Source organism: Lepidochelys kempii, chromosome 1 (assembly GCF_965140285.1).
Source record: "Lepidochelys kempii isolate rLepKem1 chromosome 1, rLepKem1.hap1, whole genome shotgun sequence".
In the NCBI taxonomy this organism is placed as follows: domain Eukaryota; kingdom Metazoa; phylum Chordata; order Testudines; family Cheloniidae; genus Lepidochelys; species Lepidochelys kempii.
Window position 1 is genome coordinate 310712701 of NC_136380.1, and position 17359 is coordinate 310730059.

General features: G+C 43.3%; 1 protein-coding gene across 21 annotated transcripts in view; it reads right to left on the reverse strand.

The window, feature by feature from the left end:
* CADPS2 (calcium dependent secretion activator 2) overlaps window positions 1-15878 on the reverse strand; it is a 593917-nt gene extending 578039 nt beyond the window's left edge. For 9 of the 21 annotated variants that reach the window (XM_073328223.2, XM_073328221.2, XM_073328215.2 and 6 more), the window contains exon 1: window positions 15184-15873. In XM_073328223.2, coding sequence (XP_073184324.1) covers window positions 15184-15534 — 351 coding nt within the window. In that variant the 5' untranslated portion in view covers window positions 15535-15873. Of the gene's footprint in view, window positions 1-15183 lie in introns of all 21 variants that reach the window. The other 12 variants (XM_073328214.2, XM_073328210.2, XM_073328222.1 and 9 more) reach the window with 4 other exon arrangements.
* Window positions 15879-17359: the final 1481 nt, after the last annotated feature.

The following is a 17359-nucleotide window of genomic DNA, read 5'->3' on the forward strand; positions in this document are numbered from 1 at the left end:
ACTCACCAACCCCCTACTCCTTAAGCCCTTTCGCTTGTCCTTTCCATGAACCCCAGTCCATCAGCATTAACGACTTCTCGTCTGTTCTCAGCCCTCTCATCCCTACCCTCTCTTTCATTGATATGGTCGTTTATTCTCTTCATGCTTCACTCTCCTCCTCTCTTGATTCTTTTGCCTGTCTTCCCCATTGCAACCACCTGCCAACCCCCAGTTCTGGCTCAGCCCCAACATCCACTTTCTCCACTCCAGTTCTCATGCTGTGGAGCAGACCTGCTGGAAACCTTACACGCAGAGTCACCTCCTTCATTACATTCTTGCCTCCTTCTTTCAGTTCTGCCATACTCCTAGCTAAACTACCCTACAACTCCAACTTAATCTAATCCCCTGGTTGCAACCCCAGCTGCCTTTTTGACATCTTGGACCCTCCCCTCCTCCCACCTCCACTTCTTTCTCTACAGAGGATTTTGCTCATTTTCTCCAAGAGGACACTAACTAAATACAACTGCCCTTCCCTTTCCCCACCACAGATGTGGATGTTTCTTATTTACTTTACTCCTAACTCCTCCACTTGCCCCAGTGATTCCAGCCCATCTCCCTCACATCCACTCCCTCACTTTTCTCCTTAATCTCTCACTATCCTCTGGCTCTTTTCCTTTCACAATACAAGTATACTTTAGACTCTCCCACCTTAAAAACCCCAGCCTTGACCCTACTTGCCTTTCCAGCTATCACCCCACCTACCTTTCATCTCTAAGCTTATTGAAGACATTGTTTACAATCACTATCTAAAGTTCCTGTCCTCCAATTCTAGGCTAGATCCTCTCCAATCTGGCTTTCCCCACCTCCCTTCCACTCCACTGAAAACCACTCCTGTCAAAGTCTTTAATGACCTCTTCCTAGCCAAAGCTCAGAACTAATATTCCCTTATTCCCCTTGACCTGTAAGCCAATTATGAGCCCATCTATCATATAAAGAAAAGGAGTACTTGTGGCACCTTAGAGACTAAAACTCTGAAACCCGTCTGTCAAGGTTCCTTCCCCACTCTGAAATCTAGGATACAGATGTGGGGACCTGCATGAAAACTCCCTAACCTTATTTTTACCAGCTTCGGTTAAAACTTCCCCAAGGTACAAACTATTTCACCTTTTGCCCTTGGACTTTATTGCTGCCACCACCAAGTGTCTAACAGATATATAACCGAGAAAGAGCCCGCTTGGAAACATCTTTCCCCCCAGAATCCTCCCCAAACCCTACACCCCCTTTCCTGGGGAAGGCTTGATAAAAATCCTCACCAATTTGTATAGGTGAACACAGACCCAAACACTTGAATCTTAAGAACAATGAAAAAAGCAATCAGGTTCTTAAAAGAAGAATTTTAATTGAAGAAAAAAAGTAAAAGAATCACCTCTGTAAAATCAGGATGGTAAATACCTTACAGGGTAATCAGATTCAAAACACAGAGAATCCCTCTAGGCAAAACCTTAAGTTACAAAAAGACAAACACAGGAATATACATTCCATTCAGCACAGCTGTTTTATCAGCCATTTAAACAAAACAGAATCTAACGCATATCTAGCTAGATTACTTACTAAGTTCTAAGACTCCATTCCTTTTCTGTTCCCAGCAAAGGCATCACACAGACACAGAAAGCCTTTTTGTCTCTCCCACCCCCCAGCTTTGAAAATATGTTGTTTCCTCATTGGTCATTTTGGTCAGGTGCCAGCAAGGTTATCCTAGCTTCTTAACCCTTTACAGGTGAAAGGGTTTTTCCTCTGGCCAGGAGGGATTTTAAAAGGTGTTTACCCTTCCCTTCATATTTATGACACCATCATATGTAATCTCCAAGGAGATTACATAGATTCCTGGAACTCTGTCTGCTGGCAGCTCAGGGAGAGGCACGCTGTCCCTGGTAGGGAGGGGGAGCCAAGGCGGACTCAGAGTCCGCCCAGCAACCAACAGGGAGTGAGAGGCCCTCCCAGGGAGAAGCCATTTGGTAGTCAGTCTGGAGCCAGCCAGGAAAAGGGCAGGACTGGCTGTGTGGGGAGCTGGTGAGTCCCAGGCCTGCATGCTGGGTTCCCCCTGAGAACAGGCCTCTAGGGACCTGACAACAGATCTCTCAGCTGGGTTTTTTCCTTCCCCACTGATTCCCAATTTGTAGAGTTTGCTGGGAAACTTCCCAGCCAGGCTGAGTTCACCCTCCAGCTCCCTAGGTGAGACCAGTCACCACATAGTCAGCTCTGCTCTGTTTGCTAGTCCAAGGAAGCTGCCTGCTGAGTGTGTGACTGGAGGCTGGGCTAGGAGGCTACCGATTGGATGTTAGTGTAGTTGTGTAACCTACACCTTGAGCCCTGCACCCCTTTGTGGTGAGGGGAAATCCTGGGACCGACACAGCTTGATTCCTGCCTGAGGAGGATCCCTACCAGCAGAGAGCAGCCCCTCTGCAGTGACCGAGGAGTCCAGAGTCATCTTCGAACCTGAGGATCATTCATGGAGTTTGTGAGTGTACCATCGTTTAGTTAGAGAATTTATTCTGGGGACCCCCTACTCCCTGAACTGTGTCCTCAAGCCAGGGAGTAAGGATTTGAGGATTTTAAAACCTGCTGCACATTACACCGGTGGATGGATTTACCACCTTCTCCCACTTGAGTCCTTTGGGCTGTACTGAACCCAATCAGCCATGCTGCTAAACCACTGCAGAGAAGAATTTTGTGGTTATAGGTCATCAAAGGCCCCAGCAAAGTACGCATACCAACAGGACAGTAATTTTACATTTGCTACATCAAGTCATGGGTATTTGCAGCATGGGCACCAGTGACCCTAAAAATAGTGTTTTACCCTGTTATGTTGTATTTGTCTCCTGTTTAATAATAATTGTGTTGAATATATTTTTATGTGTTATTTCTTGGAAGTCTCCAACTATCTGGCAAGTAAGTGGGGATTACTCTGTAGTTAGAATTTTCCGCCCAAGCTGCCCTGGTGACCCTGCCAGGAAGGAGCGAGGGGGGTGGAGGCACCGCCAAATAATTTCCTAGGTAAAAAAGAAAAGATACACCCCGCGGAGTGGGTGGCGGGATCCAAAAGAACCCAGACCTGTCCATCAAAACCTGTAAGCGGATTGGCATTAAAGGAGGTAACCAGGTGGAGAGGGGGCGCTACACATATCTATCATATCTTCTTCTTGAAATCTCATCCTCCCTTGACTTCTGTGACTCTGTCCTTTCTTGGTTCTCCTCCTTCCTCTCTAATGACTCCTTAGGATCCTCCTTATACCCCCTCCCACTTTCAGTGGTGTTTCACATGGCTCTATCCTGGGTCCCCTTCTGTTTCCTCTCTCTGGTAATTTTATCCATAAGCACAAATTTAACTACCGTATCTATAAAAAGAAACTCTGAAACCTACCATATCTATGCTGATGAAACACAGATCTACCTCTGTACTCTAGAACGGTCTTTCTGTCCAAATTAAAATCTCGGCTTATCTCCCTTACATCTAGTTCAGGGGTGGGCAAGCTACAGCCTGCAGGCCATGTTTAGCATGTCAGATGTTTCAGTCTGGCCCTCGAGCTCCTACTAGGGAGCGGGGTCTGGGGCTTATTCCACTCTGGCAGGGGACTTGCCCTGCTTCGTGCATGACATGGCTCCGTGCGGCTCCCGGACACAGCAACACGTCCCTCCTCCAGCTCCTACGCATAGGGGCAGTCAGGGGACTCCGCACCTGCCCCGCCCCATTGGCCAATAGAATACGCAGGGGCGGCAGCTGCGGATGGGGCAGCGCACAGCACCACCTGGCCACGCCTCAGCGTAGGAGCCAGAGGGGGGACATGCCGCTGCTTCTGGGAGCTGCTTGAGGTAAGTGCCCCCCAGAACCTGCACCTCTGACCTCCTCTCACGCCCCAACCCCCTGCCCCAGCCCTGATCCCCTTCCCGCCCTCCAAACCCCTCAGTCCCAGCCCGAAGCACCCTCCTGCATCCTACACTCCTAATCCTCAGTCCCACCCCAGAGCCCGCACCCCCAGCCGGAACTCTCACCCCAACCCCAATTTCGTGAGCATTCATGGCCCGCCATACAATTTCCATACCCAGATGTGGCCCTTGGGCCAAAAGTTTGACCACCCCTGATCTAGTGGATGTCTAGCCATCAGCTCAAGTTCAACATGACTAAAACTAATCTTTCCACCCAGGCCCACCTCTCTCCTCCTTTCTTGATCACTGAGCACAACACAAGAATCTGCCTATCACTCAGGCCCACAACTTGGGCATTATCTTCAACTCAGATATCTCTCTAGTCTAGAGCCTCACATCCAGGCTAGGTCCAAATCTTGCAGATTTTGTCTGCATAACATCTTTAAAACATGACTTTTCCTATCCATTCACACAGCTAAAACTTTAATCCAGGCTGTCATCTCAAATCTCAATTATTGCTACATCCTTCTCTGTGGCCTTGATAAATGCAACCTTGCCCTGTTCATACCCATTCAGAATAGTGCTGCTAGGATCATTTTCCTAACCCATCACTTTGACCATGTCAGCCTTTGGATCCCTATCTGTTTCCCCATTCTCTAGGACATCAAGCAAATTGCTTGTCTTCACTTTCAAGGCCTTTCATGACCTATGCCCACCCTACTTATCTCTTAATCACCATAATGATAAAGGTTTATTACTGTACTCATTGATCTCACTTTTTTGGAAAGGGAATGTCATGGAGTCTGATTAAAATTCCATTGGCTTTAATGGAAAGACTCCCAAATACAGACAATAAATTTTCAAGAAAAAAAGATGCAAACAAAATAGTGCAAAAGGTTTTGCACAATTGCCCTTCTGATTTTTTTTAAACCAACACATTATTTATTACAAACTTACAACTGAGTAAATATAGTTTTGTTTCTCATACCCCCTCCAACAAATTCTCATTGTGGCCCCAATTCAGCAAAGCACTTAAACATCTTCTTGGACTTACATGCTTAAAGTTAAGCATTCACTTATTCTGTGCTGAACTGGGTCTCTTACAGTTATAACACAAATAGCAGAACTTAAAATTGCCGGGAGTATGTAATAAGCTCTTTCAGGCAAGTGCTATCAACTTCAACAGAATCTAAAAATCTCTATTTTTTTTAAGCCTCTAGCCCTTATGACTAACAACCTTCGAACTGTGAACTTGGGCATAAACTGATGCAATGTGTTGTACTGCAAGCAACTCTACTGCCTCTGATGCACCTCACACTTCTCCCCAAACTGCATCAGAGAGGAAACTGACAAGAGTCCTGTCCTTTTTCCACAGCTGTTGTTCAGGACACTGTGGGAACAAGTGAGAATGACAAGAATTTGGTCAATTTCAATATGCTTTTAGCATTTCCAGGCAGAAGCAGGCGCTAGTCCCCAAAACACACCAAGGTCAGGGTAGTTCAGCACAGACACCTTCCCACAATAGCCAGAAAACCCAGGTAAGGTTGGAGTAGTAGACTCAAGCCCATCACAGCAACCAAGAGACTTTGGGAAGGGTCACATTGCAAAGACTCCTCCCACATTCCCTTCTAGCAACAGGAGACTATATGGGAACCAGAGAGTGAGGAGAGAGAATACTCTTTTCTCTCCCAGAAGCCAGAGCTGGGCAGAGGGCTAAAAATCCATTAGACACACGAGCCTGAGCTTCATATTAATGAATAATAGAGTTCCAGAACAGAGTCAAAGGACAGCATCCAGCACCCTCCCTCTGTTCTATTAAGATGAGCTATATATAATTAGCCTCTTACTCCATCTTTTCATGTTTTGTGTGTGTGTGTGTATATATATATCTTCTTACTGTATGTTCCATTCTATGCATCCGACAAAGTGGGCTGTAGCCCACGAAAGCTTATGCTCTAATAAATTTGTTAGTCTCTAAGGTGCCACAAGTACTCCTTTTCTTTTTGCAGATACAGACCAACACGGCTGCTACTCTGAAATATATACTACTGTAATCTCTAATGCGCTTTAACGTAGCACTGTTTCAGGCAGCACTATGTTAAAGCACACCAGGAAATATTTAGTGCACACCACCAGGGCCTACATCAACAAATTAATGAGCAACACGTTAATATGCTTTAGAAATCACCCTCCGTAGTCCGCATTACTGCTCTGTGTAGACAAGCCCTTAGATACAAGTTTACTGGATAAACAATTTTAATTTTTTCTGTATTGTGGGTGCTTTATCAGCATTTATCAGTTAAAACCAAAAATCAGAACCTTAAGTACGATCATCTATTATGGAAGAACGGAGTGAAATCAGGAAGGGAAAAAAGACATACCAAAAGCCAGGAAGATGGAGGGATGACTGGCTAGTATTCACCAAAATATATTAGTCACAATTTTTTTTTTTTTAAGAGCTAGTCAAATGTTATTCAGCTAATATAACATTCAATAAATACAAGTGAAATTAGTCAAATGACATTCAACAAATGGATTTTTGCTGCACTGGTTGACAACAGTCTACAACTAAATACAGTACACAAATGTTTTAGTTGTTTAAATTGCAAGAGGTTGGATGGAGTGGGAGTGGTTGTGTCATAGCAGGTATTTCCCGCCCCATCCCCCAACACATTTTAAGTCCTGTCAAAGAACACTGGATGGAAGTGGGTGAGGAGAACAGAACACAGCACCCATGCTTCCCCAGGCATCAGGTAGCTTGCTGTGGCAGGAAAGAAAGCACGCACACCCACATACAAAATAATGGAAGGGCAGGAATAACTTTCTGAATATGGGAAAAGAGCAAAGCAGCTAGCCAATTCCCTCCCAGTAGCCCTGCAGAGATTGTGACAGTTACTGGGCTCCCCATGCTGTCTTCCTGACAGTGCTCTGATCAGCCACCTGTAGAGAACCTGTGAAGTTCTCTTCCCTCCTCTCCCCACCACCCCAGCCCCGCTCAGAACAGAGTGTTAGGCAAAGCAAACAGAGCTGATGAGATTTATCCCAAAACAGGGGTGGGGTAAACAAAAAACACAAAGGTATTATTCAACATAAAAAGGCAGAAATTGGCCAAAATAAAAAGCTTGCAATCATGCAAGTAAAACATACAGTTGTTGCCAATCTTCCAGCTAGCCAGGACTACCACTCTGAATCTGATAAGGCAAATACATTGCTTAGGTTTCAGCACCTTAGACTATTATACACAGTCTAGAAATCATAAAAATATAACACCAAAATCAAACTCAAGATTTATCAGAGCTGAGTACTTTCAACACTACTTTATAGGGCAGAATGCTGGGAAATGACAAAATACAACATGTCCAAACTGTCTTTATTTCATACAATCTGCCTCAGAAAAATTCTTCTGGGTCAAAAGATATGAAGGATGTCAAACCTAGACTTATTCACATAGTGCAGCCAAGAAAAATATGAGCACCATCATTACCAGGAGGCGCTGAAGATGGATTGGCCATCTGCTTCGGATGGAAATTGATTCCATCACCAGAGTAGCAAAAAGATGGACACCTGAAAGCAAGCGAAAATGAGGTTGCCCAAAAACATGGCGAAGAACTGAGGAAGCTGAGCTGAAAAACCTGGGACACCACTGAAAGACTGGGGAACCATTGAAAGACTTGCCAGAAACATAGAGGAGTGGAGAAGCTTCGTTGCTGCCTTAAACGCCAGAGGCCTAATGAGTACTAACTAACTAGACTATTATAAACTTTTGACTAAGGCACATCTGGTTGAGGCTGAGTTGGATAAACAAGACAGCAGTTTTAACTGACAGTTTAACTGCTTTAATCACCATTCTCTGAAATAGTGCTGGACACTGCTTGTCACTGGCTTCACTTGCTATAAAACAGCTTTCAATATTTCTTCAACCTCAGCCATGGCCAACATCCATCACCCTCAATGGGTAATTTTACTAGCACAGACAAGTCTAAGGTAAAAAAAAAAAAATCTAAAACCCCAAAGCCTTTTCTGATGGACAAAAAGGGTGAATTTTTCAATAATGTTAGCAGAACACAATTGAATAGCCTTTTAAACACATGTGAAGCTCTGTTAGCCCACATCTTGGGCATTCAAAGGGCTTATCAAATCATGGCATGCTAACTGGATATATGTATGATAACTGAAAGTAAAACAAACACTTTGCCCATCAAGACAGGGCCTTAGGTTGCTTGTAAAGGATAAGCCTGAGTTTCATCAGAAAAAAAAAAAAAAAAGACATGGTAGAAAATCATTTTAAGAGCTGTAATTTGGGAGTGTTAGCTCTCCTTGAGGGTATGGGGGGGAGAAGATCAATGTTCCATTTTACCTCTCTTGATAGAAACCATTTCTGATTAAGTTTGATCTGCCTTGGCAGGGAGTGTGAGAATTCTTTGCAATGTACTACTTCTTCTGAAATACCCCTGGAATCTTCATCAGAATTGGCTTTGTGGGGTACTTCCACATTTACCTTTACTTTGGTCAGACCATCATATGAAGGAGTCCCAGAAGCATCCAGGAGATAGTTTGTAACAGGGGAAGAAAAACAGATGTATTTCCAGATATTGCTTGGGCAAAACAGGCCGAAAAGAAATATGACAATACAGTGTGTTCCCTGGGGATGGACACAATGGTTTTGTTTCTTGCTAAATTTTTCCTGATAGTTGCTTGGAGGTTTTTATTATTATAACTTATGATCAACTTTTCTACCATTGATAAAATCCTAGAAAAATGAAAAAACAGGCAAAAGGAAGCTAGTAGGATTCATATGAAAATGAATTATTGAATTCCATTATTCTCAGCTTTGAATGGTAATGTTTCTGATGTACTCATTTGTGGGTTTGTTTGGTTATACCCCACCCTCCTATTTGCAAGTGAAAAATATGAAATGTCAGTCATTTATTACTTGAAATAGTTTTCTTTTTGCTTCTTCTGATTCAGATGTTAGACCGATTTAGTTCTGGTTTTAGTTTTAGTGTCCATTCTTTATAATCAGTTAAAGGCATAGTTTAATTAAATCTTGGTGTTATATGACTTCATATCATGCTTAGAAATATTTCTCTTTTGGTAGGTTTTTTATTGATTTATTTTTCAATTCTTCCCCCATTCTTGGATTTCTACTGTATGTACATATTAAAGTAAAATTATAAATATGGAAGAAAAAAGCAGTGGTTTGATATCCTTTCAGGCACTGAATTGTCATCCTCCATTTACTTAGGAACCCTCCTCCTGATGTGTCACTCAGATAGAGAGCATTCCTCTGGCATATAGTCCATGAATAAAACTGAGCACTATAATTGTCACAACCTTTCACCACTCAAGTAGTTCAGAATGTAATCCTCAGGGCACAATCTAATCCCCTAACTCACTGAGTGTGCATGTTCACAAACAAAATTCTTTCTAGAGTGAAAACAGTTTACAGAACAATCCATTTCTGTTTACACGCTTTACTCTATGAGCTTTCCAAATATAAATTGAATCAGCTGTATTTTGGAGGGTGGGGGTGAGAAGAAAGACACCAGCATACACTTCATTGGATTCTCAGGAACAAAGAACAAAATCACAACTTGTTTTAGACCAGGCTTTATTGCTCATAGAAAATAGAATGCCACCCTCAGTACACTTATGTACACTGGTGACATTAACATTCCAAGACATCTGGAGAAGCATGTTGTTGAACGTTCGCACAATATCCACTGGAATGATGGTCTTCTGGTTAAGGCACTGCATTGATACTCAGGAGGCCTAGATTCAACTCTGACTCTGCTGAAGACTTAGTGTGTCAACTTGAGAAAAATAACTTAGTCTCTCTGTTCTTCAGTTCCACATCTGTAAAGTGAAAGTAATAACCCTACCCTCTCTCAAAGGGGAGTATAAATCCACAAATACTTGAAGATGCTTTGATGCTACAACGGTGTTAAGTACGATGACAGACAACAATGTATTGCAGCAACCACCGCTGCATCTTTTCATTATTTCATTTCCTCTTCCACAATAAACGTGGATCTACCCTGGAAGTTTACGTGGAAGGTTTTTCATCACTCAGCATGTATATTCCCATGACAAAATATCTACGGAGCCCAGAAGGGTGTTCCCCTGCCCTGATCCCTTGAGGACTTCCTACCTGTCTGTGCTAGATAGCCTCCAATTTAATGCTTAAGCCATTTCAGCACATTTGACCATTGTTTTAACTTTTGTCTCAAGCAAAAGAAAAGTCAATAAAAGGATAGGGTGGCAGGATTCCACCTTGGGTCAGATTTCACACATTTTTAGTTATGCATAATCCTGTAGATTAATTTTAATGTCTATTTAGCAACTATTTTTCTTACATATCTTGTGCTTAAATAAAATTAAGGGATGAAATTACAGTAATTTATAGTCAAAAGCAGGTTACTGGATTAAGTGAACAACTAATCTGAGCCAATATGGAAATTCTTGTATAAAATACTCTAATACTTGTTTTTATTTCTTGTTTTCTGAGCTTCAGAAATGAGCTGGATACTTTTCTTATAATATAAGGGGAAAGTAGAGTAAATGCTAAAATCACAGTTAAAAAACGTTTGAATTCATTAATACAACTCAGCCTATAAAATTAAGCATTGAGGTCTCAGGTTATCATAGAGATCAATGCATTGGTTTTAAAAAAAATAAGCCAACTCCTCACAGATATTGTTTCTGTTCAGACTGAGGTTGTAGTTTAATATGTGGTTTCAATCACATTCCCTACTGGATAATATATTCCACGTAACAAAAAGCAGCAGTCTGGCACATCTTGCAGTATTTGTTCAGCAACATATGAATACTGAATTAGCAGAAAAAAAATAAATGATCAAAGCCTAATAAACTAAAAAGAGGTTAGATAATTTATCAGCAAGACTGCTAGAAGTCTGCAAGCAAAAACATCACTGATAATGCACAGCATCAAGAGATCTGGTCTTTGGGAAGACTGAGATGGTGCTGGAATTTTGAGTTTTTCCACATGTAGGTCACTATTTCAAATCCTTCCCAATCATTAGTGACCACCAGTGGACACCACATGAACTATTTAGTGGTCTGTGTCAAACGACCCAATGAGGTGGTCTCAGTCCAGTTCCCTGCGAACAGGACCACAGAAATTATAATTACAAGTAACACTAAACGTCTGTATAACAGAGTTCAAGGATTAAATAAATGTGAATAAGAGACTTTAACCCTTAGATGTGGTAGGGCGGAAGGCCGATCTTGCAGTTGAGGAACTGTACTGGGACTTGAAAAATCTTGGTTCATTTTTCAACCGCACCACAGATTTCCTGTTTCACCTTAGGCATGTCACTTAGATGGTCTGTGCCCATTTGTAAAATGGGCACGATACCTGTTTTGATTACAATTGTTCCTTCTAACCTTAAAATAATCTATGAATCTCTTAGTCAGGGCTGAGGCACATTGGCAGGATCTTGCATACTCGCTACCCAGAACATACCAGTTGTGGAGCTTTGCATAAGCATGATGTTCACTTTTTAAAATGTTTTTTGATTTCAGATACCCCATTATTTAAGATCTATGAGGCCAGAAGTCAGAATATCCTCCAAATGTGACAAGGGAACGTGAGACAGAGCCACGCATCTGGAAGTGAAGCTTCCTGAGACAACTTACCTTAAAGAGATTACTTAACGCATTATGGAGAATGTTATAGAATGGGTAGGAAGAAGGTATAGGGGGGTAGAGAAAGAGTAAGGTAAGCAAACCCCTACCTATTGTTAACAAGTATGGGTAATTAGTTTGTGTACCAGGAGGAGAAACGAACACATACAGCAGGAACTGTCTATAGTAGCTGGCCTCACGCATAAAAAAGCAGCCCAATTTACTATATAATCCAAATAATAAAATATGTAGTAGATCAATGCAATTTTCATATAGGTTATCCAATACTCTGTTTTTAAAATAACATTCCTAGTTGTCTAGTGGCTCTGATTAATATACGAGTTATCAATATCCAAAGAGTTCAAGAAGATGTTTAATTGTCAAGTGCACAAATAACTAAACATTTTGTGGGCAAGAAATAAAATCTAAGAAAATCATCAAGATATAGCTAAATAATCTTTGAGTAGTTATTATATGAAAAGAGTAAAGTTTATACATATGAAGTTTTAAAAAGCTAATTTTGAAATAGACAAAAATTCAGATTATTTCAAATTATGGGTTTTGTTTGTGGCAGGGTCTAGGACTTTCATATTTGGAAAACACCTAGAACACTGTAGTTCCTACTGCAATCTAAGTAATGAATGATAAATTAAATGAATGATTTAAGTAGATTTGCAATTTGAAATTACAGAGTGTATGGCTAAACCTGAAATTCGTCCCTGGTACAAAGCGGGATATTGCTTTCTGTTACCTTCCCGACAGCACTATAAATGATCACGAGGCATGTACTGAAAACAGGTGTGTTTACACTTCAGACAATTCCTGCTAAATAAAACATTCTAGCTGAGCAGCTGACGCCTAACAGATCTACAGTATTTTTAAGAACGTTACTTTTACTAGATTATTACAACAACAACAGCTGATAGTTGCTTACTTCTAACAGTTATGGACACTGAAAAATGACATGTTTTTCTTTCTTACTAGGTTTTTCAGCCTGATTAAAAACATAAAACATCATTCTAGTTCCACAGTTAAATTCTTAAAGCAAATGAAAATTTGTCCCATTTTAACGACTGAATGTCACGTGTCACTTAGAAGTGAAAATTGCAGGTAGTGGCATTTGATTTGAGAGGAGATGTCAGTTTGGGTGATTTACAGGTCAATGGCTAATCATTAATTGAGCAAGTGTCACACTTTTACACTGGTTGCAACACCAATAAGTGCCCTATACTGACCTCAGAAATCCTCCAGATCCTCTTTCACACACCTTTATTAACACCATGTACATGGTACTACCTTGGATCATTACCATGAAAATACTTAGTGAATTTAAGGGTTGTAGCCAATAGCAACAGCTGGGTGCTTAGCATTTTGGAAAAATCAGGCCACTTATTTAGGTCCTAAATATGGATTTAGGAGCCTAACTTTAGGCACTTGTTTTTGAAAAATCTTGACCATGGGTTTCTCTGTTTAAATAAGTAAAATGTAATAAAAGAACTACTACAATATGCTGTTTTGTTGTTGCTGTTACTATCTTCACATTACGTTCGTGCCTACTGGATTTTTGTGACAATCTGCCATCACCTATATCAGTCACATTCATGCTGGCACCCTACATGTCCCTAAAACAGTAAACACTTTAACAGTTTACTAGTCTTCACAGCAACAAACCAAGTGTAATTCAAACCATTTTGTGAATTAAAAATAAATACATTCTGAAATATATGAAGATTTGAATCTATGTAAAAGTCAATACCCAGACAATTTTCTTTCCCAATAGCCCTTACATACTCAAAAAGATCAAGAGTCAGAATCAAAAGTATTCTGTCTGGAGATTGAATTTAAAAAGATTCTCTGCATTTGCCACTAGAGAAGTCATTAATAGGAGTTTGTTTAGTATCTTTCTAGAAACTGATTATGTGATATTTACAGAACCAAGCACAAAATGAAAAGATTTCAAATTTTAAAATAAACTTTTCAGTAACTGAGTATTTTTGAGCTCCTGAAAAATCTAAAAGCATAGAGTAACACACTCTCTTGGGAGCCTGCCCCAAATATATTGCACAGCAAATGAAACTTTGCCTTTTATTAAAGGTAGAGCAAACAACCGCATGTTATTGGTTCTCTGAGTTGTTAAGACACTGTTTCTCCTTATCTTGAGTCTGCATTTAGTAATAATCACTGAAACAAAATAGCCAGATTGTCTCATTCACCAAACAATTCTCCTTTGTATTAGATCCGTGATTTATCTTTAGATGTATTTGGTCAGAACATTATTTTTTGCATGAAAAACCTTTCAGAGTTTAATGTCATTGTCACATCTGTTTTGCCTCTCAAAGGAGGACATCTATCATACCCTGCTGAATTAGTACTTCTAACAAGTCTTCCATTATTAGTTTTTTTTCTGTAAAATGATTCTATATGCCCACATTTGACAATGCAGGTGTATTTAACTGTCACCCTGAAAACTTAGAATTTGTAAAGAAATTTTCTTCTGCTCGTTTCTACACGCCACTAGTGCCATGCTGCTTTTAAAAATGCACTGTGGAACCTACTTTAGTGACAGGTTTCAGAGTGGCAGCCGTGTTAGTCTGTATTCGCAAAAAGAAAAGGAGGACTTGTGGCACCTTAGAGACTAAAATTTATTGAGCATAAGCTTTTGTGAGCTATAGCTCACTTCATCGGATGCTCCACTGAATGCATCTGATGAAGTGAGCTGTAGCTCACGAAAGCTTATGCTCAAATAAATTTGTTACTCCCAAAAGTAGAAAGAAAAGGAGGACTTGTGACACCTCAGAGACTAACAAATTTACTTGAGCATAAGCTTTTGTGAGCTACAGCTCACTTCATCAGATGCATTCAGTGGAGCATCCGATGAAGTGAGCTATAGCTCACAAAAGCTTATGCTCAAGTAAATTTGTTAGTCTCTAAGGTGCCACAAGTCCTCCTTTTCTTTCTACTTTTGGGAGTATCTGCTGCAAAGATAATCCTATTAACATGGACATAAAATACAAGAAATTGATTCCCTTTGCAGAAACATCTGTGAAAATCAATCACTCTGTTGAACGACTGCATTTTCTTCCTCCCAAACGTTTGGAGGCTCATTAAACAAACGCCTATTAAAGAGATACCTGTTGAAGGAACCAGAGATGTGCCCAGCCTAGAATATGGTAGTGTCTGAACAGGCTTCTCTATGCTCTGCTAGTGAGCTGGAAATTACTCTCAGCAGTGCGGTGTGACCAACTGACACAAAAACACTTCACTACTGAACCGATCAATGCAGAGACTCGGATGAAAGGTGGGCAGCCGACGGCCCACAATCCCGGTCTCGGGCGTGCTCAGAAGAAGTTACGGGCGCTGTAATACTTTATGGCACTTCAGAGACGTGTAGCGGGATCCCGGGGATTGCACCCGGACTGAGCAGGCACGCCGGGCTCAGGCTGCAGGCGCCGATCAGCTGCCGCTGCTGCTGCCACCGAGATAGGGGTCGCATTGCAGAAAACAAACCCAAAGCTCGCGGACCATGAAGCGCAGACAGAGCAGGGGCGGAGCGGGCAGTGCCCAGCGGCCAGGCAGGAAGTGGGAAGGGGGGAGGGAGGGCGGCTGGTGGGACCGGTGCCTGCGGCGACTCACCTTCTGCTGCCTCCGGGCCATGTCCGTGGGCTGCTTGGCGTTGAACGGGTACGCGATGCACCTCACGATGAACACATACAGCTGCAGCCGGAGCCGCTTCTCCCTCTCCTCTTTCTGCAGCCTCTCCCGCTCCTCCCTGCCCTCGCTCAGCACCGAAGGGCTGGGGCTCGCCGGTCTGGCGGGGCCGCTGCCCTGGCGCCCCGGCTCCCTCGCGCGGGGCTCCCGGGTGGGAGCCGGCAGGGCTCGCGGCAAGCTGCCGCTGCAGCCCCCGGCCGCCGCCACCAGCACCTCCCGCCTCTCCTCTTCCAGCACCTCGTCGGACTCCTCTTCGCTGGAGGACGGGTCCAGCATGGTGCCTGCGGGCGCGGAGCGAAAGGGAAAGCGGCGCGCACCTTTCCGGACACGTCGAGTTTTACTCCCCGACCAGTTCCCACCGCGGCCGCCGCCGCCGCCAGGGAGGGGGCGGGGCCTGGGAAGGGGGTCGAGCTTGGGTTGCCTTGGGAATTGCTCCGGCCGGCTCCTATCAGAGCCCCGGCCAGCCTGTCACTTCTCCCCGAGCGACGGGGGCAGGCTCCGCCCGCCGGCGCCACGGCGCGCCGGTGGGGAACCTGGAGCGCCCACAACAAGCACCACGTGGAACGGAATGTTAATGGGGCTCGGCGCGCTCCGCTCCGGCCTCCCCTCCGCGCTAGCCCGGAGCGCCGCTGCCTGCCGCCCGCCCGCCCGCCCGCTCCCTCGCTCGCTCGCTCGCTCGCTCGCTCCCTCCCTGGCCCGCCCAAGCGCTGTCTGGCTCCCGCTGGGAAACCAAGACAGAGGAAAGCTGCCGCCACCTGGGTCCCGCCGCTCCGGTTGCGCCACGAAAAACCCTGCCTCAAAACAGGGATCCAGCCAACTTTTGCCTCCCCCCCGGTCCGCTGTCTGAGTAGAGAATACCGCCGCTCCTGCTCCGCCACAAAACCGAAATCCCAGCCCTGATGCATCTTTGCCCAACAGTCCCACCAAACCCCGGATCCAGCACTGGGATCCAGTTGAGCGTTGCCACTTTCCCGGGGGGGGGGGGGGGGGAATTGGGAACAACTTAATCGCTATCATGGAAACAATATGCAAGTTGGTTAATACGATCATTTGCATATAATCAGAAATTTAACTGAGGTTTTTTTTCTTAAAATGTGTGGATCTAGTGGTGGTGAAGGAATCCATTTGAACTTCCCAGGTGAATGACATCTCCTCTTTAGCTTCCTGAACACCCAGCGCGGCCAAATGGGTCAGATTAGGGAAATGCACGCTAGACTACACCCATAAAATAAACTGCCTCGGCAAACAGCCAAAATGAGATACCTCTCACAGTGGGTTGTGCAATGTTCAAGATACCATTCACTGGGCTGCTGCTAGGGCTCCACTGGCTTCCTGGTGCTTAGCTCCCCTTCTAGGGGGCTTGAATGATGGTTTTGTGCTTTGCTAGGTGCCTTGAGTGTGTAGTGTCTCCTTCTCAAAGGGTGGGTGGGGAATAATAAATCTGTCAAAGAGCTACATGGTTGTGGCAACAAAAGGAGACATCCCTCATAGTAACTTGTGTTGATCTGTGACCCTCCCTCTCCTTTCTTTGCTGAGGAATGAAATATTTAACAGTGGTGACATTTAAATTTATGATTTAAATCTGACTTAGCATTTCACTGACATGAAGGGAGCAGTTCACACCTCTCAGCACTACTGGTCTATTGCATGAGTTCTATCAAGGTTCATCATTTTTGAGGTTTTCTTCCCAACCTTAACAGATAGAGACTTTTTTTAGCCTATATTCTGGGGAACAAATAGCACCTTCAAAAACGTTGAATACTTGCTGTTTTGGATCCCTACCTACCAGTGTGGCTCAACAGTGATAGGTGTGTAACCTCTTGGCAAAGTGTGTGTGACTTCCCCCTCTTGGAGTTGAAGGTAACCTACATTAAGGATTCCTTCTTAAATTGACTTATTGGAGGACTGGAGGCCACATGATATTGATATAGACTACACAGCCTTTCACTGTAGGGACTGAAGGTTGTTTCTATTAAATGGATGTTTGGTGGCCCTTCTATGAGATGAGTATACCACAGTTTAATTCCAGCTCCCACTTTGTAAACTCAGCACCTTCCTTTGCTCTAATCAACAAACTCAGTATAGAAACCAAGAACTGCAG